The sequence below is a fragment of the Periplaneta americana genome, chromosome 17 (genome assembly GCF_040183065.1).
Source record: "Periplaneta americana isolate PAMFEO1 chromosome 17, P.americana_PAMFEO1_priV1, whole genome shotgun sequence".
Lineage (NCBI taxonomy): Eukaryota > Metazoa > Arthropoda > Insecta > Blattodea > Blattidae > Periplaneta > Periplaneta americana.
Window position 1 is genome coordinate 2,719,041 of NC_091133.1, and position 27,867 is coordinate 2,746,907.

The 27,867-nt window shown below is 38.7% G+C and overlaps 2 protein-coding genes across 2 annotated transcripts in view; both read right to left on the minus strand.

The window, feature by feature from the left end:
- Nucleotides 1–214, minus strand: part of LOC138693105 (zinc finger protein 723-like) — a 50,892-nt gene extending 50,678 nt beyond the window's left edge. Inside the window, exon 1 of the mRNA XM_069816735.1 lies at nucleotides 78–214. The gene's annotated coding sequence lies outside the window, so the exon portion shown is untranslated. The remainder of the gene's footprint in view (nucleotides 1–77) is intronic.
- On the minus strand, nucleotides 150–27,768 carry LOC138693106 (zinc finger and BTB domain-containing protein 49-like). The gene is made up of 5 exons (XM_069816736.1): nucleotides 26,365–27,768; nucleotides 25,779–25,858; nucleotides 16,278–16,385; nucleotides 6,402–6,484; nucleotides 150–741 (listed from the first exon to the last, which is right to left on the minus strand). The coding sequence occupies exons 2-5, from the start codon at nucleotides 25,851–25,853 to the stop codon at nucleotides 150–152; spliced, it is 858 nt and encodes a 285-aa protein (XP_069672837.1). The 5' UTR covers nucleotides 25,854–25,858; nucleotides 26,365–27,768.
- Nucleotides 27,769–27,867: the final 99 nt, after the last annotated feature.

Below are 27,867 nucleotides of genomic sequence, written 5' to 3' on the forward strand. Positions count from 1 at the left end.
TTCACAAATGAATAAGGTTACTACTAGTGTGATAACCTCCAAAGGCCAGAAGATTTTACTTCTTGAAAGAACCTTACCTGAGTTGAGGCATACGTAGATGGACTGCAAAAAGTTTCAATACACAGAACGCTTCCTTCAACCACCGCATTTCATCGTGGTTTTTCGCTCGTGTGCGTGCGCACGTGATTATCCAGACTTCGTAACAAAGAGAAACATTTTCCACAATAGTCACATTTGAATGGCTTCTCCCCGTTGTGAGTGCGTGTATGGGCTATTAGATTTCCAGAGTACGAGAAACACTTCCCACACACGTCGCATTTAAAAGCCTTCTCGCCCTTGTATGTGCAGGCATGGGATACTAGCACTTCCGAATTTGAGAAATATTTTCCACATTTATCACATTTCAATGGTTCTTCACCGGTATGTCTACGCAAATGTTCTTTGTGAGAGCCCGATCGTGAAAAGCATTTCCCACAGATATCACATTTGAATTTCCTTTCTCCGTCATGTTTGCGAAGATGCATTCCGAGACTGTGGGCGATGGGTAGGTTAATTCCACAGATATCGCACATCAATGAATTGCTGTGGGAGTCCGATTGCAAACTGGTCTCCCTTCCAAGCTCCTCGTTGTAAGACCGGGCATCAGATGCACTTCCGGAGGAAGAATTCTCTGGGGCGAGACAATTTTCACTACTTGGGTCCTTCACCTCCGGCATTTCATTCTCGTCTACATTCCAAGAACTGCAATGAAAGGACACATTAGTGAAAATTGCTTTCAACTTCCTAGTACTTAAAATGGCATCATGATATCTATATTATAGAGAACTGTAGTAAATGCCTAAGCCAGGTATGCTCAAAATTGTAAAAGCCCCGATTACACGGATGATCCTGCACTGCATAACACACACAGTGTACGGACTGGGCTCCGCAACTACATAGCAGCACCGCCCGTGGCATAGTTCTTACACTCTTACAAATACGGATAATAAACTGAATTTGAAAAAGGAGAAAGTATACATTATTTAATATAGATATGATATAATAATATCATAGATAATATCATTTTCATATTCCACCATACAGTCTACTTTGCGGTCTATTCAACATCTGCATTCTTTTCTGCAAGTAATCGGGAATCTATTTCCAACGAATTTACAGCAATGCGCTAAAGATGCTCATCTGTTAATCGGTACTTATGTTTGGATTTAGTGATCTTCATTCTCGAAAATAATTGTTCGCACATATATGTCGAGGCGAAGGTAGCTAACATAGTGGCAATGAATAAGCTCATCTTGTAATATTTAGTTTTGTTCATTTTTTAAATAATTCTATGCTTGTTAAGTCATATTCTCTGTATTTAGTTCTGAATTCTACGTTACTTAGTAAATTAATTAACTCGTCCTGGAACTGCACTCTTACGGATTGTACTAAATTTATGAAAAGATTAACAAAAATACTAATATCACTCTCCATACGTCTAAAATCACTAAATCTATGTTCTGAGAATTCACAATTGAACTGTTGCTGTACAGAGACAATTAACTATATTTTGTTCAGGCACCATACATCTCTTTACAAGTTCACCATCCGTGAAGGGTTTTAGTGCCTTAGCTAATTCCCAACATACTACATAGGCTAACTTGCTCCAAAACATAGACTCTGAATTGTTCGACTCTCTTCAATGTTTGGCCTTTCATGAAGTGCTTTCAATTCTTGAAGCTGTAGTGCACGTTGCACCCCTGAAAAATTATTTTATCAAAATATCTATTTCTGCTGGAATAAAATCACCACAATAACAATAATAATAGTAGTAGTAATAATAATAATAATAATAATAATAATAATAATAATAATAATAATAATAATAATAATAACGTTGGTATATGAAAATAGGCTATATTACAGAAAACAGCTTCTCTGTCACTTCGGCATGTTCTGGGTAGCAGAGCCTATAATGTAATTTTATGTTGCTCAGTAGTATTCCTGACAGTACCTTACAATATAGTAATCACTTTACGTTTTCACAACAAAAATAGTCTTCCTCCCACACTGTACGGAATGATCGTTTGCCTACAGAAGGTTTTGACTGTGTCATTGTCCCGCACTGTTCGTGCGTTTACTAAGTACTTGAGCTGCCTTCCGCAGCCATCCGTCGAGCTTCGAACGGGGAACAGCAAGCTCTACATTCCAAGGTTGTGATTACAGAACGTAATCGGGAGTCAGAGTATGAGCATACCTGGCCTAAGCTATATAATTTAATATATTGGGATTCTGCAGAAATTGTAACTAAAGAAAGAATACAAGTTTGCTATAAGAAGTGCTTTAATAACGTCACGAGTGTGGTACGCTCACAATATACTGGAGTGGGCTTATTTACTATTCGTAGGAAGTTCTTTGGTTACTGCCATACTTTTACACTTGCTGGCACAGTTCTTAACGTCCTCAATCAGTTGTCCACACACCTTGGCATCCTCTGCACTTTGTGCAGCACTTTACTTAATCTTATCCTTCTCATCCTTCCGTACGTAATTTCGTAGCATTTATCTACCGCTACTTGAAACCAAAACATTCGTAAGAATGCTGAAACCAAAGAATTCTCGCCAAATCAAACTGCACGAAGCAGCTAACCAAGAGGCATTACTAACTGGTCATGTGCGAGTGCTTATGTAGCTAACCGTGGTAGTGAATCCAAGACAAGTACATTAGACAGTTCTCAATGACGTTATTCTTGATACGGCATACCGAAATGCCGCATGACAGAATACGGGAACTACAATCAAGTCTTTAACATTAGAGAAAATATTTGGCGAAGTTATCAGTGATTCGATATGGTACAGAAAAGAAATTAGTAGAACTGTGTCAGACCACATCGTTTACAGGTATTAAAGATGATGTCCACACCTGTGGAGTAACGGTTAGCGCGTCTGGCCGCGAAACCAGGTGGCCCGGGTTCGAATCCCGGTAGGGGCAAGTTACCTGGTTAAGGTTTTTCCGGAGTTTTCCCTCAATCCAATTTGAGCAAATGCTGGGTAACTTTCGGTGCTGGACTCCGGACTCATTTCACCGGCTTTATCACCTTCTCGTCATTCAGACGCCAATAACCTAAGATGTTGATACAGCGTCGTAAAATAACATACTTAAATAAAAAATAGAGGAGTGTAGCATGGAGAAGTCTAGATTTGATTGAAATCAATTAAGTGATTAAGGATGACGACATAATATATGATGTTACGTTCACACGCCTATGCTTACAGTGTGTTTGTCGATTTAGAGACTTTTCTTTCGGCGACAATTTATGCGGAACGCAGCCAGAGATAATGGGCCTCCTGATGAACCTGAGTTGTTGGAATCCAGCATATACCTCAATAACAGGACTGATTACTATATTCTAATACCAGCAGTAGCAGTAACTTCCTTCTCCAGGATTTCATAACGCGCTACATTATTTTTCAAATATTTCCTAAGATGATCATAGATCATAGACCAACAGAGAAAGTGTTACAGGGTACAACAATTATATACAGTCGTATTAACTAAGAGTTAAATGCTCTGAGAATTAAAGCTGTCTGCCATTTCTTTACACTTATTATTTTCAATGTTATTTGTAACTCCATCAGTTATTGTTTTCAATCACATTTATTTTTTACTACTTCCAATAATAGATCGTCTTCATGTCAGGTCTCTTTCTTCCTTCTCAACGCTCATAGTTCTTTTTGGTAGCAAAATTATCTTTATCATTCAACTACACCGTCGAGTTACATTCATTTGTTTTTACTATTGATATAATGAAGAGCTCGTACGGTGTAGTAAAAGTGCATCATTCCTGCAGTACTCAAACAGATAATGCTTTCAAGATGAGAATTTTAAGGATCAAAGTGAATGTTATCTGAGTTTTAGAAAAATTAAGATAACAAGTAAAGTCACTGGTGATGGTGAAAACGACTATAAATGTGTGTATTATAATGCTGTAATATACTAACGGTCTTACTAATAAAAACTCTATATACAGACGTTTAACAGTCTTATACTTATACAATGAGTAGCTCGTTTATAAGCCGTGTGTAAATTCCTTACTAATAATCACTATATACGCCGTGTATAACAGTACAGCTGTTACACAGCTACGTCATAGTTTCGTCATTACTTCGTTACGAAAGGTAGTAGAATATCTAAGGTTCTCTATTGCATCCGGCAGAGCGCTCTAGTGTGGCATGTTAAATATCGATAGTACAAATGGTTCTAATCGATTACCACACTATATTTTAGTCAAAGAGTACAAGCTACAGCAATGTTATTCTAATATTCTATGATCTTTGGTTTGTTCTTCTGTGGTTACAAGGTAACCATCATCATAAAATGACAGTCGATACGAACAGCTGTTAGAGGGGCGGCCATTTTTTCCTTATATACAACGCTTAAACATGGGGTTTCGTGTATATAACTACTGCAAAGCAATTCCCATTGTACAGCTTGTACAGCTTGTTTATACGTCCATAGCTTATTCACGGTTTATTAGTAACGTTTTCTGTCTCAACTCTGCATAAGTCTCGTATAAAAACTATACACGTTTTATTAGTAAGACTGTAAATAACTGCACATATTATAAATAAATGTAGTACTGTAAAATGTAGACAATAGGTGGTTTAATATTTTAAAGTGTATTCAAGCAACAGTAGAAATTTGTAGCACCAAGCTTTGCTGGATGAGGACAATCTGCTGCACGATCATATCTCTAGTCACAAACCCCACATGCGCTTTATTCATAACATCCGTTGATATTCCGATCAAACAAAGTTAAAAGGCAACAGTAATGTATTAAGCAAGATCCACTAAATAAGAAAATATATACCTACCTGCATTTATAGATGTAATTTAAGTTAACAGCATGTTATAAAGCTACAAAAGGAGAATAACTAACATAATTCAATTTAAATCCTGTCCAAATTCAACGTCGCAAATTTCTAGCGCAATAATTAATAATAGATCCCTATTAGAAACAACAACAACCAAATTTCTTGGCTTAAAAATCGATATTGTGTTAAATTGGAAAAATTATAATAAAGAAATTACCCCCAAACTAAATTCAGCTTGTTTTGCTATTAGATCTATGCAAAAGATAGTAAATATCAATACCTTAAACACAATATACTTTGCATACTTCCACTCGGTAATGAGTTTTGGAATAATATTCTGGGGAAATTCCACAGATAGTAACAGTATATTCCTATTACAAAAAAGAGTAATTAGAATAATAGTAGGTGCCAAATCTAGGGAATCGTGTAGGACTATTTTCAAAAAACTACAAATAATGCCCATGGCTTGTCAGTATATCTTTTCATTAATAATCTTCCTCGTATGTAATCATGAAAACTTTGTAACTAATTCTACAGTTCATAGCATAAATACACGTCAAAAAATGACTTTCATACTCCATCGGCAAGTCTATCGTGCTATCAAAAAGGAGTGCGTTATATGGCAGTAAAAATTTTTAATAGCCTCCCTATCGATATAAAAAATGAAACTCAAAACATAAAATTATTTGGGGCCAAATTAAAGAAGTACCTAATTTCTCATGCCTTCTATTCTGTAGGTGAATTCATGACATTCAATAATACTTCATGAAATTGATACTAAAACTTTGTGTTGTACTAGTAGACTATATTGTAAATCTCGTCTGTATATATTTCATTTAGACTGTGACTATAAATTAAGATTTTATAATAGTATTAAGTTTTTTGACTTGTTCCATATTCTAGCTGTAAGCATGTAAGAATAACATGGAATGTTAATAAATACAATACAATACAATAGAGTTCTGGTGCAAGAGCCACAGAAGCCAAACCTCTGCAAACAAAATGGCTACACTGTATATGCCAAACTGTACAAGCAATATTGCTAAAATGTTTGGTGTACCATTTCGCAGAATATATACGTATTTGTCTATAGAAACATAAATCAATTCAATGCCCTCTTTTCTCCATGAGAAAACAACTGACTACATGCCTCATTCAATATTATATCTGGAGGACGTAACAGCCATCTCACATACCTTATGAGGTGAAACTGAATATGCACAAGTAGATTACTGGCAACTTACAGTGAAAAGTAATTTAAACACAGTAAAGTAGGCGTCTACGAACACTATGTGAAAGGCAAACGTCCGTCCATCCAAAATGAGTGAGAAAGAAATTAGCTTCCTCAAAATCAGTAAATAGACCAAATGATCAATTGATTTCGTGTACCTTATACTTCTCAACAGAGTGCCTGTCCTGAACCATCTCTAATATCAGCTTTCTACAATGGTAATGTAAGACAAGTGCAGGAGGACCAACATTTCCAGACAATTAAAGATATGTCGTCATCATATACCTGAAGAAGGGAAACAAAGGAGACTTACTTACCTCTCAGTCAAGACTTCGTATTCCTCTTTCGTTGCTGCCACTTTATTCTCCTCTTTTACTGCAATCACTCCAAATGTCCCTTCCTGCAAGTAAAAAGACTCAAGTGTGCATTATCAATGAAATACAACGCAATTGTTAATATGAAATGAAATTTAATATCCATTACAACAACATTTATGACGTCAAAAATAATGTTCATGTGACTGCATTGTGAACAATAAATCAGCCACAGTTGATATCCATTTGACAAAGAGATGAAAAATGTGTGTGAGAGACAGGCACCATGTAGGAACAATGGCGTTGGTGTGTGCATGGGGCAAACATCCGATATAATCACTTAATACTTCAGGAGAAAAATTCGCTCCAGCGCTGAGGATCGAACCTGGGTCCTTGGTTCTACGTACCAAGCGCTCTGACTACTGAGCTACGCCGAATTAATTATATGAAGTGTCAATATTACAGATAAATTCTGTAGGACAAATTAATATGTCGATAATATTCTCTCAGCTAGCCGTGCATAATAACTGCGGATTCCCGGCCAACAAGTCACTCAGCTGAGTGCGCTCCTATACTTGCTTTTTTTTAAAGATGGGACATGACAGTTTAGCGGCCGAACTTGGAACTACAGTGCTATGTTGCCAATATGGACTACCACACTGCCAGCTGATGGAAGGTATCAACTGACGTTACGATGGCTAACATTAAGGCCCGATTGTATAAACCATTTAATCTTAGATCAGAGGTTAAATTGATCCTTGTTTCAGCTGAACTTGGAATTTTGTGTTGTATAAAGTCTAATCTGAGATTAATTTGTCTCAAACTAAAGTCAACTTTGACTGAAGAAATTTCTCCGATTAAGTTAGATGATCCTAGTTCAGTTATTTCTTTTCTGTTTGAAATATAAGAGTGACAGATTGTGCAAATAAAATATCCATTATTATTAATATTAATAGATATGATAGGTACATTTATATATATTTCTTTCAATTTCTTGCCTTAATACACAATCAATCTTATATTTTATAAGGCTCTATCATGTTCAGCAGTATCAAATAACATAACCTATAATTATATTATGTTTATAACAACCATTAATTATTAATGGATATGATAGGTACATTCATAAATATTCAATTAACTGTATTACTAAACGAAAATTGTCGTTTTATAAAGCTTTATTATGTTTAGCAGTATCAAACACCATAACATAACAACTCGGAGAACAGTCAACCTTCTTCTTATTGTCCGCCATTATTTACATTGCACAAAAAACCAGTGTCTCCAACAGAGTGTACGGAAAGTCGCCAAAAAGTAGTTGTAAAGTCGCTAGATTTCTCATTATCAACAAAGAAAGATTAAATTTTGTCAGTATGGGGTGCTAAAAAGGTCACTAAATCCCTATTTAAGCAATATAAAAGTTAAAGGAAATTATTATTGAAAAAGACTTAAAGTCGGTAGATTGGCAACACTGAACAAACCTGTATAACATGGTCCGCGCATCACGTATTTCACCTGTTTATGCGATGTTGCCAAATCCTTTTCACGTGAACTTAGATTGCATTTGAACCAAGGTAATTTGATCGCAGAAAAGTTTTATACAATAGAAGAAGTGTCTGAACTCGGTTCACTTTTCGATCTTCGATCAAAGTTGATCTTTAGTCAGGGAGTTTTATACAATTGGGCCTAAAACATTAATTGACAATTGATGCGAAGTTAAGAAAACAATACAAAAATCGACAGAGAATCAAAGACGAAATGTACCAATGCTAACATTGTGTGCACAATAAAGTCTCCAAGAGAGCTATTAAGCACTCGCCACGTGGGAATGGTAAGTTTGGCAACTCAACCGTTGTTACCATAGCAACAAGCCTACCATGCTATGTGACATTCAGTTGTTTTTCCGATCGCAACGCTCCTGTCATGTCCCATCTTTCAAAAAAACAAGTATAGTATAATGGCAGTTGACATTGGACATATATGTCAACATATATGCCAAACTTGGAGTCAGGCCACAAAGGGAAACATTGAAGGAGGAATGTTCGGTCCCGTGCTGTGGGTTGAATTCGGCGTAGCTCAGTGGTCAGAGCGCTTGGTACGTAGAACCAAGGACCCGGATTCGATCCCTGGCACCAGAGCGAATTTTTCTCCTAAAATATTAAGTGTCAATATTACAGATAATTTCTGTACGACAAATTAATATATCTATAATATCTGATATAATGGTTACTCTGAATGAACAGCTAGATGACAGAGGTAGGAGACATAACTTTCAACTGTACATCATCACTGGCAATAATGTTAGACATTAAAGCAGATCCAATTTTACAATTCGTAAGACGTATCGAAAAAAATTAAATTTTCTGTAAGTTCATTTGAGAAAGTTGAACACTCTGGCTTAAAAAGGCCATGATATAAAAAAAGAACAAACATATTATTACTCCAGAGGATTGTAAATAAATGCATATAATTTTTAAGGAACCGAATCAATTTTTCTCGCTGTTCTTATCTACTAAAATATCTTCTTTAAGGATTCTAATTCATCTTCTTTTCTTTGCCTATTCTGAATTTGAATTATCTTGTGGTCATGCATTAACATATTACATTCAATGCAACACTAACAGTCTCACAGAAATATTTCAATATGATTGAGCTGCTCAGAGCACAAATGGATTAACTCACAAAATTATATTTCCAATTTACCTCATTGAAATAGGCTTCCAGGTTAGAAAGTCCATAACAAAATATCCACAAGTAGGAAAGGTTCACAAAAAAAGTCCACAAACTAAATAGTCCAACATTTAAAGTTTCTTTTTATTTTATTGGGTTATTTTACGACGCTGTATCAACATCTCACGTTATTTAGCGTCTGAATGAAATGAAGGTGATAATGCCAGTGAAAAGAGTTCGGGGTTCAGCACCGAAAGTTACCCAGCATTTGCTCGTATTGGGTTGAGGGAAAACCCAAGAAAAAACCTCAACCAGGTAACTTACCCCAACCGGGATTTGAATCCGGGCCACCTGATTTTGCGGCCAGACGCGCTGACCGTTACTCCACAGGTGTGAAAAACATTTAAAGTTCTACATACAATTTGTCCATGGAGTTAAAAAGCCCAACATCTATGTGGTCCACCATATTATAAAGCCTATCATACGAAAGGTCCAACATACAAAGTTATTCAACAGAGATGAGTTATTAACTGTAATAATCACAAAGAACTTTACAAATGAGTTAATGCAATGCCGGAAATAATTTATAGCCAGAAAAGGAAACCCATGTTGTTACATGGTGACTATCTTTACCATTTTCATTCTGAGAAACGGAGAGGAGACAGAAAATACTATAGATGCTACGACCAGAAGAACTGTAGGCTAACCAAGGTGTGTAACGAACACGGCCTTGGAAAACATAAGAATTTTAACAGATGGTACAGGCAACCATCTGCATCCACTGAATGTCGCAGAAGCAAGGGTGAGGCGAGTGCTGAATGGGATAAGAAGAAGAGCACGAGGAAATGCAACAGAACCTCCCGGCTCTGTTGTCAGACAGGAACGTGCTGGAGTTCATAACGAAGAAATTACCATAAGTCTTTCACAAAGAAATGCAGTAATCAGAATGGTTTCTTATCAGCAGAGCTAAATCGTCCTCCACTTCCTCAATCAATAAGAGAAATTGACATTGTTGAACCCTACAACAAAACAATGAGGGCAGAAAATTTTATGTTCTTTGATTCAGGTGTTAATGATGAGGACGAGTGTTAATGCTTGCCACCGATAGAAATTGAGAACTTCTGGCTGCCAGTGACACGATTTTCAGTGATGGTACGTTAAAGACTGTACCAAATCAATTCTTTCAGCTTTTCACAGTGCATGGGATTGTTGGAGGTTTTGTATTTCATTTAGTATATTGCCTAACTGCAAATAAGACTGAAAATACTTAACGCACTATTTACAGGGTGATTCACGAGGATGTACCATCCTTTACGGAGCTTATTTCTGAAGACATTTTGAGCAAAAAATGTCACGTAAACATAGTTTCTATTCTCAATATTTTCAGAGTTACATTAATTTAAAGTAGTTTGCAAAATACGTTTTTACTTTAGTTTGAAGGTAAAAGAATAATACAAATAGAGAATGAACCATTCAGAAGCATCATTTCTTTAATTGGCAAGTATTATGAAGCTAAACATGTTGTGAACTCCTTAGTTGCTTCGTACAGACATCTTTTTCTATTTTTAACTAGAAAATTACATTCTTACGCACTTATTACAACAATTATTACAAATCACATCACTTCCACCGACTTAATTATTTGCAGTTCAATTTTGCATCCTAATTTACAGTCTTGGAGAGTTTACAACACATTTTAAAAAATGTCGCCGTCCGCTTGAGTTCACTTGGCCGCGCGCTTGTGAACGGCACTCGTCGCTCTACATAACTGCATACGGCTATCTTTGATTTCCGTAACGCTCGCGCTGGCTGCTGACTGCACGCTGACCAAGATCACGCGTTCACAGCAATGCGTTCCAATAACGAAACGTAACTCTGTAAGTATTGAGAACAGGACCCATGTTTATATGACATTTTTTTGCTCAGAATGTCTTCGGAAATAGGTTCCGTAAAGGACGGTAAATTCTCCTGATTCACCCTGTATAATGAGATAAAAAATTATTCAGCACATTTAAATCTCACTTAATCCACATTGGCGTCTTAATATATTCCAGTGTGCGAAATGATGGTAGGCGGAGTCAAGCTCAGAGAGAAGTTCACGAAACCGCATACCTGTTGGACCATGTCTAAGTCGATTTGCACTCTCTCGGCCGTAAAGAAACGAATGGTGAAAGAAGATGTAAGAATTATGCTCAGGCTATGAGCGGGGCTTATCAGCATATCAGCAAAAGAACAGATTACATTGCCGATACAGAGAGGGTTCTCCCACATCGCAATACAGGCTCTCTATTCGACCCATGATGATGGATAGTGTCTCAGAGACGTAGCTTAGATTTATTTGCAGAGCCATAGATAAAACAGCCGTAATTGAGCTTCGATCGGATAAGAGCATGATAAACACGTAAGAGCACTACACGGTGAGCACCCCAGCGAACCCTGACAAAAGGCGTAAAATATTCAAGGATTTGTCACAACGCCTTCCCAAATCACGTATATGCGCCTCCAACGTTAATTTATAATCAAAGATATGGCCCAAAAATATCGCAGTGTCTGTATATTGCAATTCCGCTCTATTAAGACGCAGTTCAGGATGTGGATGAAGTCCACGATGGTTATAGAAGTGGACACACTGCGTCTTCTGAGTGGAGAATTTAAAACCATTGCGAACAGACCATTCTGATAGCACGTTGATGATCAGTTGCAACTGTCGACCGATGGATGGAAGATATCGGGAGCTGTAATATAAACTGAAGTCATCAACGTACAACAGAGAACATACTCGGTCACCCACACAGTGGGCAATTCCATTGATCGCAATACAGGAAACTAGAACGCTTAATACAGACCTGCAGAATGCCTTTTCCTTGAAGATGTTCGATAGAAAGTGTGATGCCTACTCGAACTCGGAAATACCGATCTGCAATGAATTTTGCAGTTAATGTAAGGAGACTGCCAAGAAGTCCCCAATCATGCAGAGTTTGCAGAATTCCATATCATGTGGTATTGTAAGCCTTTTGTAGATCAAACAAGACCACCACAAGATTTCTTGAGGAAAGCATCACTAATGGCGGTCTCCAGCCAAACAAGATGGTCTGCGGCGGATCTGTGCTTATGAAAACTACATTGAATATTAGATAGTCGGTTTTCCGATTCGAGTACCCACATCAGACATTTACTTATATTTTTTTCCATAAACTTACATATGCAGCTGGTGAGACAAATTGGCATATAGCTTCCAGGTAAAGAGCATTCTCTCCCGATTTCTGGACTGGGATTACAATGGTGGAACGCAAAGAAGAAGGAAATACACCATCAGTTCAGATCCTATTGTACATTCTGAGCAGGAAGATTTGCCAAATGGTAGAAAATGACGAAGTATGCGGTTATGGATGTTGTCACGGCCGGGGGGGGGGGGGGTAGGGGATGTGGCTAGTGCCGCCTCCAGCTCCTCGGATGTGAACGGTGCATTGTAGTGTTGAGTGTTATCGGATCTAAAATTCAGGTTTCGTTTTTCTGCAGCGTTCTTGAGTTTCACAAATTGCGGAACATAGTACCTTGAGCTGCTTATTTGTGTAAAGGTGGTAGCATATATTTTAGCAATTTCTATGGGACTAGTGGTCGTTACGCCATTATTAAGAATGCCCGGAATTACATAACTACGTTTCTCCAATATTCGAAGGATTTTATCCTATATGATGTTAGCTGGAACGTTGTTTTTTAATGAATTGACGTAGTTTTGGCCAGGACGTGTTCATAGTATCGCACACAGTGCGACGAGCTTTGGCTCGAAGACGTTTAAACCGGACAAAGTTTTCTTGGGTCGGATGGCGCTCAAATTGGCGTAAGGCACGTTTGCGGTCTCGGATTGCATCTCTGCAGGCATCCGTCCACCAAGGGATAGAGAACCGCTTTGACCTGAGGGACAACCAGGGGTAGATAATTCCGCTGACTTTATTACCACATTCGAGAAATGTTCTGCTATGCAGTCCACACCTTCATGTCCGTTATCATCGAATAACATGGAATCCGAAAATCAGACCCAGTCTGCCTTTTTAATAACCCAGTTTAGAGAGCGAGTTTTCGCAGGACGTAAAGCAGACATACGCATTCGGATGGGGTAGTGGTCACTACCATGTAGGTCGTGAATCACATACCATTCGAAATGCGTGAACAAAACTGGGCTACAAATGGTGATATCTATCATGGATTAAGTACCGTATGCGAAGGAAAGGTGTCTTGCTTCCCCCGAATTCAGGCCAATGAAATTCAGACAAGTACATATCTCTGCTGATTTATTTCCTTTGTCATGATTGGATTTTGAGCCCCAAGAATGGTGGGCATCATTGAAGTCCCCCACTACCAGATATGGAGTAGGTACCTGCGAGAGAATATGCTGAATTTCTTTACTGTGAAAGGAGTATCTGGGGGCATGTACATATAGACTATTGAAACCTGAATGGTAGGTAAAGTTACTCTAGCAACTATGCATTGATGAGGAGGGGTAATGTTGATGACAGAGGGAAAGATACTTTGCCGGAGTAGGATGGCACAACCTCCATTGGCCTGAATACCAGCAAGATGATCGTACTGGTAAATATTGTATCCTGAAATATTCGGGTAATGTTCAGGTCGGAGGTGTGTCTCCTGAAGACATAAAATAGCAGGGTTCTCACGATAGATCAATTGTTGTAGTTCTGTATATCTGCTGCGTACACCATTCACATTCCACTGTACAATATCAGTCATTAAGAGGAGCTAAATCATGGTGGTGGCTTCATAGGGGATCTTCTCTTCTTATCTTTTCGTTGATTTGGTGCCTTGACTGCGACTGCTCAGTCATCGACCGTGTGAACTCACTTGCAGATTGTCGCACACCTGATCGTGATCTTGATCGAGGATGGGCTCGAGAGCGTGATCTCGACACGCCACCCAAACAAGGAGTGCGATGTCGCGGTGATTGAATTTTTCTCTGTCATCACGGCAGTGATCTTTTATGGAACATAAGGCCTGATATCAAGTCTGACTCAGCAGTCTGAATGGCAACGTCCACATATATCTGCGTAGCGATCTGAATTCGCTTTGCATGTATATTTCCAAGAGGTGGCATTTGTGTGGTAGCATAAATTCCCTCAGTTGCTTTTTGCAATACTGAGGCATTGGAGTTTTCCGTCGCCTTTTTGTTGATCAAAAATACGCTTACGCGCCTCGAAAAACGTAATATTTTCTCGGACTCTCAGTTCTTGAATATCCTTCCCTACCTATACTTCGGGGAATTTTTAGAATTAGGGGCGTGGTGCCCAGAGCAATTCACACAGTGCTCGGCGCCGGCACATGGGGAATCCCCATGGTCAGCACCGCCGCACTTCGCACATATGATGTTGTTAGTGCAACGTTTCTGCGTATGTCCGAACCGTTGGCACCTGAAGCACCGCATTGGGTTCGGCACATACGCACGAACTGGGACACGCTCGTACCCGACAAGGATGTATTCTGGTAGGACAGGCTTTTCGAAGGTCAAAAAGACAGTGCTCAGGGGAACAGTCTGTCCGTCCCGCTTACGTAATAAACGGTAAGCCTTGGACACGGTCTGCTCCGCCAGTTCTAGCTGGATCTCTTCATCAGACATGCCGTCCAGAGAATCCGTATGCACTACTCCCCGCGTGGAGTTCAGCGAGGAGTGCCGTTCGACTTTAATAGGGTAAGACCCCAGCAACTTGGCTTTCAACAGCGTCTCACTCTGTTTTGGAGATACCGTCTCGACGAGGAGACTACAGTTGCGTAGGCGAGTTGCATTTTTGACCTTCCCAACGAGTCCGTCGAGTGCGCGTCTCACGTAGAATGGACTGATGTTCTTCATAGTCTTTTCTGTTCGATCCAATGTGATACTGATAAACTTTGGAGGCGGCACTTTATCCGTTACTTTCTCGGGGTCCAATTCCATTGCAATGTGCGTCACATTACCACGAGTCGTGTCTATTGCTAGGTTTTACTGTAGGAGGGGAAGAGGAGCGCGAGGACATTTTGAACTGGCCCCCCCTACGGAACCGTCGGAGTCAGCCTACCACCGGTGGGCAGAAGAAAAAGACACCTAAATATTCTTCGCGGTCTGTGCCGGCTACGAGGACCCACCCACAGCCCGATCCCAAGCAACCCACCTCACGCAAGTTACCCTTCAAACTGGAATTACACACCTAAACAGCAAGTCTTACACCAGAGGCGTGTCGCAGTTTTGTGCCCCTACCACGGGAATAACCGCCCGTGGCTCCCACTCTACACTGAACGCAACCGCCGGACTACGAGCTCGGCTAACTCCGAAGTCGCCCATCAAAGCTGGAGTAAGTCGGGACTGCACAGCTTGTGGTTGATTACACTGCGACGCCCATCAGTCAGCGGTAACACGTCGGAGCGATATATCCGCCCCGGCGAGCAGAGTCGGTCACCGGGACGTTTAAATCGCCCCACGCCCCCACTGGGGCTCTACGTGATTGTACTTGACCTCTGGTCCGGGCTCGGCACCTAAACTTGCATATAGGAGCAGTATGAAGGGTCCACTATTGCTTCGTTGCTGGGCGCCCTGTCGGGCCACACAATTCGGAAGTCGCGCTCGAAATCGTGGGACAGGACCACTGAGATAGGAAAGATCCCCACTGGTGAGACGGGAGTTATAAGCCTAAGAACCTTAACCTCTGAATGAATATAAATATCTAGAAGAGGAATAAGTACCAAACCTCACCAGGCATTCGTAACAAATGCCGTCATATAGGCGGACGTGGCAAAGAACTAACAGCGGGGATGAAGAGGTGAAAATGGGTGTGATGATATGGTGGGCGTTACGCATACAATGGTGGCCGGCGAAGAGAAGTGCAGGGATGAAAAAGAAGAGAGAACGAAAAGGGCTGGATGGTGAGAAGTCGATATATGGACGAAAAGAACAGCACGAGAGCCGCCACTTCATCCCCTGGTCACCAACTTGGACAGAAGCAGAATTATATATGAGGCACTATCTAACCAGTGTCTTTGGAATTATTTCATGTATCTTCACAAATACCTTTCTCATGATTATAAACAACAATGCATTAAGACCAATTGCTAATGAAGACGGGATCAACGATCATTTCTTGAGACTGAAGAGTAAATATCACATTACAGTCCTTCAAACCGACAAACGGCAATACGCCGCTCACAGCGTAATCCATTAACGTCGCTCACCTTTGATTCCTGCTTCACTACAGGGAACGTATCTGGCTCAGGATGATCCACTGCGAAAGCGTAGTTGGGCTCCAATGTTGTCTGTGGACGCAGCGCTAAATCCCCATCCTGCGAGAAACATAGACATCAAATATTCGTCATTTTTCTGTCGAAGCTTTATTCATGGGGTAGGATACGTTACAGGGGTAGTGACGAAATGACATAAAAATACACCATATAATAACGAAATTCCCAAAATGATATCGCAGAAACATTGTCTGTGTTTGAGGAAAACCACTTATCGACGGGAATACAGGTTTGCATTGAGAGATCAAATATTAACGCGACTTTCTCTCACATCCATTCAGTTTCTACTTTAATTTTCTCACTCCCTCATTCTTGCATTCATTACCACTTCTTTATTGGTACTGTATAATCTTATTCCTAACTATATTGTACGTATCTACTTTATTAACATTATAAACCATTTGACTTACGTTGCCGGCAACGAGACTCGAACTGCTACCTTCACACGAACAGTTATGAACTAATTCGAAGCTACAGGGTTGGGCACATAAAACCAGTCTGTCTCACCTCATTTGAAACAAACCTTTTTTCAAAGAAATGGAATAAAATAAATAAATGAAAGTGTTCTGTACTAATCCTCATAATAGATGTTGAAAGTGCCCTCCTCAACATTAAGACTCTAAACTTCTGTGCATGTTTTAACAGGTTCATATGGACACGTGCCAATTTCTCACGGGTGATAGTGCGGATGCTATTCCTGATGTTATCCTTCAGTTCACCAATAGTATGGGGATTCTGCTCGTACACATTCACTTTCAAGTACACTAACAAATAAGAGTCACATCTAGACAAATCTGGTGACCGCGGTGGTCGCAAGCCTTTGCTCACAGTCCGCTCTTCAGTGAACTTCTGATGAATACGCGTAACTAACGTCTCAGATGTGTCAGATGTTGCTCCATCTTGTTGAAAGAAGCAGTAATTAACCTCCTCTTCTGTTAGTTGGGGATAAAATTCATCCAAGAAGGTCAAGTATACATCCGTGTTGACTGATAACGCGTTTTGCAGTCACAGCACACCACAAACCGATCTTGTGGTTATGTAGGGGTTGCTCGTACACTAGGTTAGGATTTTCTGTAGCTCAATACCTGCTGTTCTGGGAGTTTACATATCCCGATAAATTAAATCAAGCCTCATCAATCATGATAAACAACAGTGGGTCCAAACGACCAGCTGCAACCATATCCAATAATCAGTGGCAGAAATTTACACATTTATAGTTATCGGTTTCTTCCGAGGTCTTCCCCAGCTGTGGGACTGAGCCTGGTGGTCTATGGCGAGTCCTCAGCCTCACTTCATTTCACCCCCTTTGGTCTGATTACCTGGTTCGGTTTTTACCGAAGTTTTCCCCAACCATAAGGCAAATGCCGGGTAATCTTTTGGCGAATCCTCGGGCCTCACATCATCTCACTACAGCTCGCCAAAATATTGTTAAAAATTGTAGAAAATTACAAAATTGTAAAACTATAAAAATTGTAAAATAATGTAAAAATTTGTAAAAATTGTAATTGTAATATTGGAAAATGTTTGACTTGTTCCACATCTTAAAGCTTCATTGCTCATGTAAGATCTATGGAATATAATAAATGAAAAGAAAAAAATGAAAAAATCGGACTCCTTCAGTCGTAGCACAGCCGTCACTCGGTACGATTTGAATTTCAAAGCCTTCAACACAAGTCCTCAAGTTCTTCTACTTGCGTGGACATGTTGAGCCAATTTCGAGGACTCCTAGTCATCATTTCCTGAATTCGCGCCGTAAGTCGAGGTGTCTGGACAGAAGGTGCTCAGTGGCTTGTTACACTTGCAATGGATCCACTCGTAAGCCATTTTCGCACCAAATCTAGAATCCTGCTTTTCGATGGTATTGTACGAAGTGGGTAATAATTTGTCCCTGAATAATTTCCGTGTTTCCTTGATAGAGCTGGTACGTATGTACCCCTCTGCAATGAATATTCGCTCTGGTATTCAATATGTCATACTTATTCACAGAAAAACTCTTTACATTACAACAAAAAATAGATTATAAATCATTTGTAAGTTATAGCATGTAACAAGCAACAATGTAACTAGTCATGGAGAAGAAAGGATAGCCAACATAATTTCAAACCAAATGAGATGGACCCAACTCTGTAGAACTTGAATGGAACTGAAACATTACGTCACATCTTACGAGGAAAACCTTCCATCCTCCACAGAACACAAACCAGTAACGTACATTGTTACTAGAGTCTAGAGTCAACCTCCACTAAAATGTTCATTTTTACCTATCATCCATCCTCACAAAACATACACCCATACCAATGCTCTTTGACTAACATACACGTTTTTTGAACCCCGAATCTTTCTCTAATATACACCCTCATTAAAACCCTAACCTTTCAGTCATATAAACACCCACCACACTCCTAATTAATTAATATACATCCCCTCTAAAACAGCAACCTTTCTACAATATAAACTGTCACCAAGCCCCTACTTTAAAGTATAGTTCATTTGGAAAAAGTTGGGAGCGTTACTGAAAGAAATTAAAAGCGCAGTTCACAAGCTGTGAAGCGACGACATTCCTTTTGAACCCCTTCAGACTTCACTTTTAGAAGTGCTGCCATTCGTGCCTCCAGATGCAGCCACAGCCACAAAATAGTGCCGCTGCACATGGTCTGAGTGGCTGGCTTCACGTCGCGAAATATGGAATTAAATAGTAGGCCACAGCCACGCTACTATTTTAGTGGCTAACAGTTTTATTCCGTCGGATCCCGGCCAACTAGTCACTCATAACGAGTGCACCTCAGCACATGTGTGGACTTCAGTCCTACGTTCATAGACCTCTATGACGTAGTGCACAGGGCGGCCACTAGAGGGAACCCAAGAGTTGGAACTTAAAACTGAGACGATTCTGTCCGACTCTGGGGTGGGTATCCGGTGTGGCTTAGTGGATAAAGCATCAGCACGTAGAGCTGAAAACCCGGATTGAAATCCCGGTGCCGGAGAGAATTTTTCTCCGTTCCATTACTCTTTCATCGTATGATGACGCAGAATATCTGCATGGAAATATCATATGTACTTCGGTACATTAAAATAATATTTACGATACAAGATACATATAAACTAGGCAAGTCTGTTAATAATGGATTTCATTATCAACTGGATGAAGCTTTATTATCCAGTTATATAGATGCAGATCATAATAATTATTTATAGAATGTAGTAAACCAACATGTAGGTTCAACTAAAGTAAGAATTTCATTTCGTCTTGTATAATAATCATTTGGTTGAGCTACAAATTTCATTTGACTTTTATCATAGAATTTCATTAAAGAGTATTTATAAACTTATTCAATGCTAAAAACATTAAATTCGAAATCGATTAAATTTGTTCCATAATCTAGTTGTCTTTGCAAACAAATATTGATTGTAAGTCTTTGCAACAGAACTACAGGGAAAAGAGCAGTTTTTGTAATGCCTCCCCATCAAATTATATCATAATGGATAACAGATTCAACTATATCTAAATGTGAAACATAATGAGATAAGTAATACTGAATATTTACAGATCTGTAAATTGTTTTGCGTATTCTTTTACATAAAAGGTGATATGCCTATACCATTTCAAGTGGTAAGCTACAATAATTGCAAGGAATTTCGCATCTACAGAGCCTCTCAGACAAGGGCACTTACAGGTTGTAGCATGTCCACAATGTGAGTTATGGATTGTTCCTTTTAAATGAGAAAGTGATTTGAAATGTTTTCAATCCAGAGGTTCCTAAGGAAAATGACACTAAAGTACTTTTAGTTAGTACTGTATATTTAAAGACAAGCAAATTAGCATCAAGCCATTTTTTAATTAAATTTATACCCATATTGGCAGATTTATAAATACAATTCCATGTTAAACCACTGAAAATCACCACCATAACATTAGGAGCAATAATGTAATTTCAAATCAATGTTTAATAAATCATTAATATATATGAAAAATAGAATAGGGCCTAAAATAGCTCCTGAGGTACACCTATATCAACATTTAAATTTTCAACGAAATTATAATCAATTTTGGTTGTCTGATTTCTTGTGTGTCAGTATGACGGAAATAACTTATAAGCAATACCTCTGACTCCTATATCATTTCATGTCATTTGTCCAGAAGTAAACGATGTCAAAAGCTTTCCTTAAATCTAAGAATTTTTCTAAACATTTATGACTGACATCCAACTCCTGTATAATTCTACCAGTGACTTCAATGATTGCGTCATCTGTAAACAACTTGTTTCTGAAACCATACTGATGTTTGGACACTAATTAATTTTTATCCAAGTAATTTACTAAACTGTTTCTTACACAAGTTTCTAATATGTTTGTAAAGGTAGAGAGCAGGAATGGGTTTATAATTATTGAAGTTTTTTCTTTCCCCTGACGTATGGACCAGTACAACTACAGCATTTTTCAGAGTTTCTGGGAAAACTCCTTCGTGAGACCTAAGTTGGACATATCGTAAATTTATTTCAACTCAACAATGTAATTTTATTCTCTCAACAATAAAACTCTTCACTCTCTACAATTTAACTTCACTCCCGTCAACAATGGGATTTGCTCTCCACTCAGTAACACAGTGTTCGTTATTGCACTCCACAAACGACAATGACAATTTACTTGGATTTTTTTTATTGGGTTATTTTACGACGCTGTATCAACATCTAGGTTATTTAGCGTCTGAATGATATGAAGGTGATAATGCCGGTGAAATGAGTCCGGGGTCCAGCACCGAAAGTTACCCAACATTTGCTCGTATTGGGTTGAGGGAAAACCCCGGAAAAAACCTCAACCAGATAACTTGCCCCGACCGGGAGTCGAACCCGGGCCACCTGGTTTCGCAGCCAGACGCGCTGACTGTTACTCCACAGGTGTGGACATTTACTTGGACTATTACGAACAACAATGAACTGTTAATCTTAACTAATATTTACAAAGCACTATTTACAAATCAGAACTGTCAGTTCTCAGTTCACAGTTCTTCTAGCTCAGTCACTCAAGTTCACAGTATCTCGAACCACAGACCTTCAGAGACAGTCCACTGTACTCGAACTCAGGTCCCTCCAACTGCGGTCCACTGCACTCGAACTCAGGCCTTCGGATGCTGACACAGTTGCGGACGCACACTCAAGTCGAACTCCGGTACACAAGACTGGCTGGCTTGCTCTGTTCACAACGCTAGCTTACTGACTGGCTGAATAAACTGAAAACTGCTCAAGTTCGCTCGCGTTTCTTCTTTTATAGCAAAATCATAGTTACGAGAAATTTCTACGGATGTCCTCTCGAATTATCTGGATATCTCCACTTCGGACGGACTTCTCTCGACGATTCGGGAGGGTCCGTCCCCCTTCACTCCGCAAGTAGCAGCTGCGCGCGCAACCTCCCCTCGCCGCGTTGACGTAATACACCCCCTCTGCCCTTCAGCATGCAGATGCTCCCCATACCAGCGTTTCGTCTGCCGCGCGCCCTGTCGGACGCGTGTTCGAACCCCGTTGCAGCTGTCACAATATTTTCAAGAGATTTTAACAGAGTGATAATAATCTGTTGTTGTTCTCGAATGGCATTTAAAGGTTGACATCCAACATTCTTTCTCTAGCTTCCCAATAAAGTGCTTCAACGTTGTTGTTCTTCCTAGTACCATAGCCCAGTTTGTCGCAGGGGAGAAGGTGCTGTTACTTCAAAATTCCATTTTTGTTACATATTGGGCAGTTTGTTATGTTTACGGCATAGCTGCACTTCCTAGAGGTGCACCTGATTACTACTAAGACAGTTACAATATGGCAAGCAATTTAATGATAATCTTTAACTTATTAATTGTAATTTTGTCGATTCCTGGTAAAGCATTATTTTCTAGGGATGTAACAATGTTGTAATAGCCTAATTACATGGAGGAGAATAAAGTGCTTGTTATAGTCACTGTGATAATCTTTGTGCTAAATGTCGCTTTATTGATTTTCGATGCAATAGTATGCCAGCTATATTTAAGAAATATTTATTAAATTCATTTGCTACGTACTTTTTTTATTTTTAACTTTTCGACCCCTCTTCATTTAAAATCTCTGACATCTGCGGCTACATGAATACTTTGCCAAAATTTCCTACAATTACTTGGATGCTTCTCAAATAGAGAATGATACTATTGAGCTTTCAAGTTTCTTATAATAAGAGTTAAGGTATTTCTCTATATTTTGTAATGATTTGTTAGATTTGTATTATGGGTTTCTATTTTAATATTTACGGCTAAATTGTCCACACAGATTGATTTAATAATAGCTGTAGTCATCAAGGGTTATATTTTCTTTAATTAACAAGATAATTTACGTTAAGTTACATCTGTGCTGGGAAATAAAAGCTGTGTGCAGTGGCACAAAAATAGAATCAATCTACTAATAACACGACCCTAATACTTCGAAGGCAAACTATAATCTAAGAGATATGTTAATAGCATTCTTATTTCACTTGTCGACTAAATTACAGAATACAATGGATTCCAGCGATATTTCAAGTTAGTCACACAACACATATTACAGAATATCCCATTGGTTGTTGTACGAAATATTTATGTAAATTGAGTAGCTAACTTAGTTCTGCAAGATCAATAATACCACCAGATCTTAACCTGTCTGTTGATAAGCCGAACATACGAAGTGGATACAAAGAAATCTCACATGAAGGAAGCACAATCAGAATATATAAGGAAGTATTGTTTAAGCCCTGTGGTCTATAATTTAACTAGATTCCATGTACTTAGAAAGCAGAGAGCAGACACTGTGAAGGCTACAGAAATATTGAATATAATATACGTGTAAGTACATAGAAAATAATTTGCAATACGTAATGGCAACCAATGCACTGATTTCAGTTTGAATATAATAACTTAGAACAACTCATTACGTAAAATTGCAACACGTGACTTCAAAGTCAAACATATATTATTCATAAATTCGACAATTATATTTGATATGCAGTTTATTGCGGCAGATAAACGGCTAGTGGTACTGGAATTTTCAATGTCCATAGAAATATTTTACAAAAATAAGCGGACATGCTTCCGTACAGGGGCACCGCCAAATTGGGATTATGGTACTTTGTACTGATTTAATAGTTACTTAATATTGATAACCGTATTTTTTTTTACGAGGATCAAGTGCTTTCGACACGGTATATTATAATATTGAACGTGGTTATGTTATGGTACAGAGAGGTTACAAGACGATTGTAATGGGACGCCATTTTCGTGTTGCGAATATAATGTAGCTATCAGATTATTTTTTATCTTAGCAGGTGGTATTACTTTACGTACCTTTCAAGCTTTTGTTGTTTTATTGACGGCTTGTGTAATGACGTTGGTTCTTGTTGTATGTTCTTTACGTAGAGCTGTATACACGGATTGACTGTTATCTGGAATGGTGTTTGTAGAGCTGTGTACACGAATTGACTGTTGTTAGGAATGGTGTACACAGATCGAATGTGATGACGTCAGTTGACGTCATGGGGAGTTTGAAGTATGTACTGTTCGCGCAAGTTATCTGGGAAGCTAAAAGAGCGGGGAAACGGGGTGTAGCGAGGTTGCTTGTAGCGGTAGCGTGGCAGGAGAGGGAAGGGGAGGGGCAGCGAGAGAGCACTAGGGAACCCAAGTGCCTAGATAAGTTGCGCGGACAATAAGAACGCTAACTTATTTAAGTCTGGTTTCCACATAGCCTATCGTTGATTAGTTAGATTTTAGACTAAAGAAATTTGACATAGATTAGTGATAAGTTACATGTTAGTTTAGGGTTAGACGTCAGTTTAGGTGTGTGTATTTGAAAGATGTTAGTTTAGGGTTTTTTGGAAAGGTTAGACGTCAGTTTAGATGTGTGTATTTGAAAAATGTTAGTTTAGGGTTTTTTGGAAGGGTTAGACGTCAGTTTAGGTGTGTGTATTTGAAAAATATTAGTTTAGGTTTTTTTTTTTTGGAAATCTTAGACGTCAGTTGAGGGTTTTTTTGGAAAGATTAGACGTCAATTTAGGTGTATGTATTTGAAAAATGTTAGTTTAGGGTTTCTCGGAAAGGTTAGACGTCAGTTTAGGTTTTTTTTTGGAAAGGTTAGACGTCACTTTAGGTGTGTGTATTTGAAAAATGTTACTTTAGTGTTTTTGGAAAGGTTAGAAGTCAGTTTAGGGTTTTTTGGAAAGGTTAGACGTCAGTTTAGGTGTGTGTATTTGAAAAATGTTAGTTTAGGTTAGGTTAGACGTTAGTTTAGGGTTTTTTGGAAAGGTTAGACGTCAGTTTAAGTGTGTGTATTTGAAAAATGTTAGTTTAGATTAGGTTAGGTTAGGTTAGACGTTAGTTTAGGGTTTTTTTGGAAAGGTTAGACGTCAGTTTAGGTGTGTGTATTTGAAAAATGTTAGTTTAGGTTAGGTTAGGTTAGACGTTAGTTCAGGATTTTTTTGGAAAGGTCAGACGTCAATTTAGGTGTGTGTATTTGAAAAAGGTTAGTTTAGGGTTTTTTGGAACGGTTAGACGTCAGTTTGTGTCATGTTGATCGATGGTCGGTGTGTTTGTGAGTTATGTCATTTGAAGTCGGCGTTTGAAGAGTGGTAATGACAGTGTTTTCGAGATATATCGATAGTAGGTTAGTCGAATACCTTGTTATTAAGCGACTGGTGGAGAGGAATGTCTTTCTTTGTAAGGTGTGACGTAGTGGGTGACGTAGTATATTACGTAAATTTGGAGATTTGTGATTGGGTTGAGGTTTTGTATAAGCTTCAAGCATATTTTTCGCAAGTGTTCTTGTAGCCTAATGGTTAAGGCTATGGAGGATAGAAATGAACGTCGGTGGTTCGAGTCTCGTCACTGGCAAGGTAAGTAAAAATGTGTATTAATGATAAGGTATGTAATGTAGGCATAAAATTAGGTAGTAGAAATAAAGTAGTTGTGTGAGGAGAAAGGGGAAAAAGGATGGAAGAATGAGAGTGTAGAAGAGTGTGCGAGGGAGGTAAAGGGAGTGGAAATAGAGGATATGAGATAAATGATACTTTATTTTTGTTTCTGCCTTTAGCGTTTTTTGAGGTGTTGTGATGGTATATTTTTTTTTCTCGGAAATGGTGCGTTTCTCTTCAAAATCGTTCAGGATATTTCATTGCTATATTATTTAGTTTCTTTCTTTTTTTTTTTTTTTTTGGCGCTGCCCCTGTACGAAAGCGCGCCCAAATAAGCCACCAATTAGGAATGTTAGCTCGAGAGGCAAGGGGGCAAACAATCCCGTACTCCGTATTCGTTCTGTAATTACTAGGGTTAAAATTTATAATCATGAAAAAATCCGGTTGTGCATGTTTTGTCTTTATTTAGACCCTAGTTCTAATTGTGGGATAAGGTAAATATTGGGCCAAAAAAGATTACACTAAGAACTAGTCTGTGAATTAGCCTACCTCTTCTGCATCTGCGTCATCACAAGATTGTGCAGCCAACGGGTCGACCTCCACCTCCCTCTTGATTCCATCCATTACAACTGAAAGAATAGTCAGAACGTGATTCGTCTGCAGTTTGTTACCGACGTTTACAAATGCACTTATTACAGGTAGGCCTATAGGCTACATGTATGCCCCCTCCTGGCCTCAAAAGGAAACGCGTGTGATGCAATAATTCATCACATACAAATTAAGCGGAACTGTAATTGTAATAGACGAATGCAATGCCTGACAGCAAATATAACCGACCCCGAATTCTGCTGTTGCCGTTATTTCTACACCAAGGTATAATTGAACCCATGCACAAAAATAAAACACATGCTCCGTGTGGAAGTGACAGGGCACCGAGAATACATTGTGCATTTTCAATCACTATGTTCGGAATTGTGAACATCGCAAACATCTGTGCTAATAGGCCTAGAACGTAAGATAAGCATAAGCATGAAGATTAATAAACGTTATTTAAATGGACAATAAATAATAAGCAAATATCTTCCGTTCCAAACATTTATTACCGAATGCACATTACAAACAAGTCACTGCTCACCAAAATTCAGATGAAATTAAATTGATGACCGTATGCTCTCCAGCCTTACACAAGGGTCTGATGACAATGACACTAGAACGATATGGTATCAAGGATACCGTGACCGTGGTCAGAAATTCTCTTTATTGATTGGCAGTCTTGCCAATAATCGCTAATTGGGGTAGTGATATTTTTAACACTGATGCGATAACACTTGTAGGATAATGCGATAATTTTTATTAATCATATTATTCCTCAGAATTTATTACGCTTTGTTTTCAATAGCAAAAAGATTACCTATTAATGAATCATACATTTCAGTTTATACTTATCTTTTATTAGTCCCTTAATTAACATTTTAAATCTGTTCCACTATCCATCAAAATTGTCAGGGCAGACAGGGCAGAGCCCCGATTCTTCCCCAGTCAGTAGTAAATATAGATAAAGGTGTAAGAGTGGTAACTTCTAAGTTACTGTCTCCCTCTACCATTAAGTGTGAAGAAAGTATAATTCTACAAATCAATTTTTACGTAAAAGTTATGTTTCATAGCAGGGCACGTGGGCATTCATTTTGCAGCAAATCTTCTTATACTATGGGCCCAGATCGTGGCGATCTTGGCGGTTGTTCTCTTCAAAGTGCAACCGATTTTAACATAGGAATGAGCAATCTATGTATGATCTGGGGTATGGATAAGAAAGAATTGGGACAAGCCTGAAACATGTTCTAGGAACACTTCCTTCAGTTCACTTCATGTGACTGTGAGTTCGCGAGATACCTGTTCCTTTTTAGAAGTATAGAAGAAAATGGAAGCAAATCTAGAAGAATAACCTACATTACCTACTTGTATCTGCAATAGTATTCAACCTACAATTAGTAGCCTAACCATACAAGTGCTGTAACAAATGTCAAAATGGAAGGAAAATAGGCCTATAAACCATTCTACATAATCAGAGATGACACAGTTCGAAGCTAACTGGCACAGGGCTCCTTGAGAATAATTATTTGACATTTTGTTGTACTTAGCTAAAAATGTATAGGTTTCAGACATATTTAATGTTGTTCTTTTTTGTGTAGGCCTATGTATTGTCCACAGTTGTAGAATAACGTTAGTATGCTTGACTGTGAAACGAGCGGACTCGGGTTCAAATCTCTGGTGGGGAAAAGAACGTGATTGGAGTTTTCCCGAGGTTTTATCTCAACTAAGTGTAGTAAAATTAATGGGTAACTTTCGGCGTTATACCACGGCTTCATTTCGCTACTATTGTAATTATTACCACAGCCCAGGTTAAGTAAAGTAATGACCAAACGCATTAAAGTAGAACCTTTCAGTATGTAGAAGATCATTTTGAAACTTGTTCTGGACGTAAGTCACAGGAACCAACTAATATTACCCAAAGAACATTTCATCCCAATCCTACGTGGCCTACATCACGTCGGTATATATATATATATATATATATATATATATATATATATATATATATATATATATATATATACACAATCCACAAATACACACTGAG

What these genes read in the sequence shown, in the direction of transcription:
- LOC138693106 (XM_069816736.1), bottom strand. Translation starts at nt 25,853, where the DNA reads ATGGATGGAATCAAGAGGGAGGTGGAGGTCGACCCGTTGGCTGCACAA. An exon ending in ATGACGCAGATGCAGAAGAG is followed by an intron (nt 16,386 to 25,778) that starts GTAGGCTAATTC and finishes TGTTTCTCGCAG; the next exon opens with GATGGGGATTTAGCGCTGCG. An exon ending in TACGAAGTCTTGACTGAGAG is followed by an intron (nt 742 to 6,401) that starts GTAAGTAAGTCT and finishes CTTTCATTGCAG; the next exon opens with TTCTTGGAATGTAGACGAGA.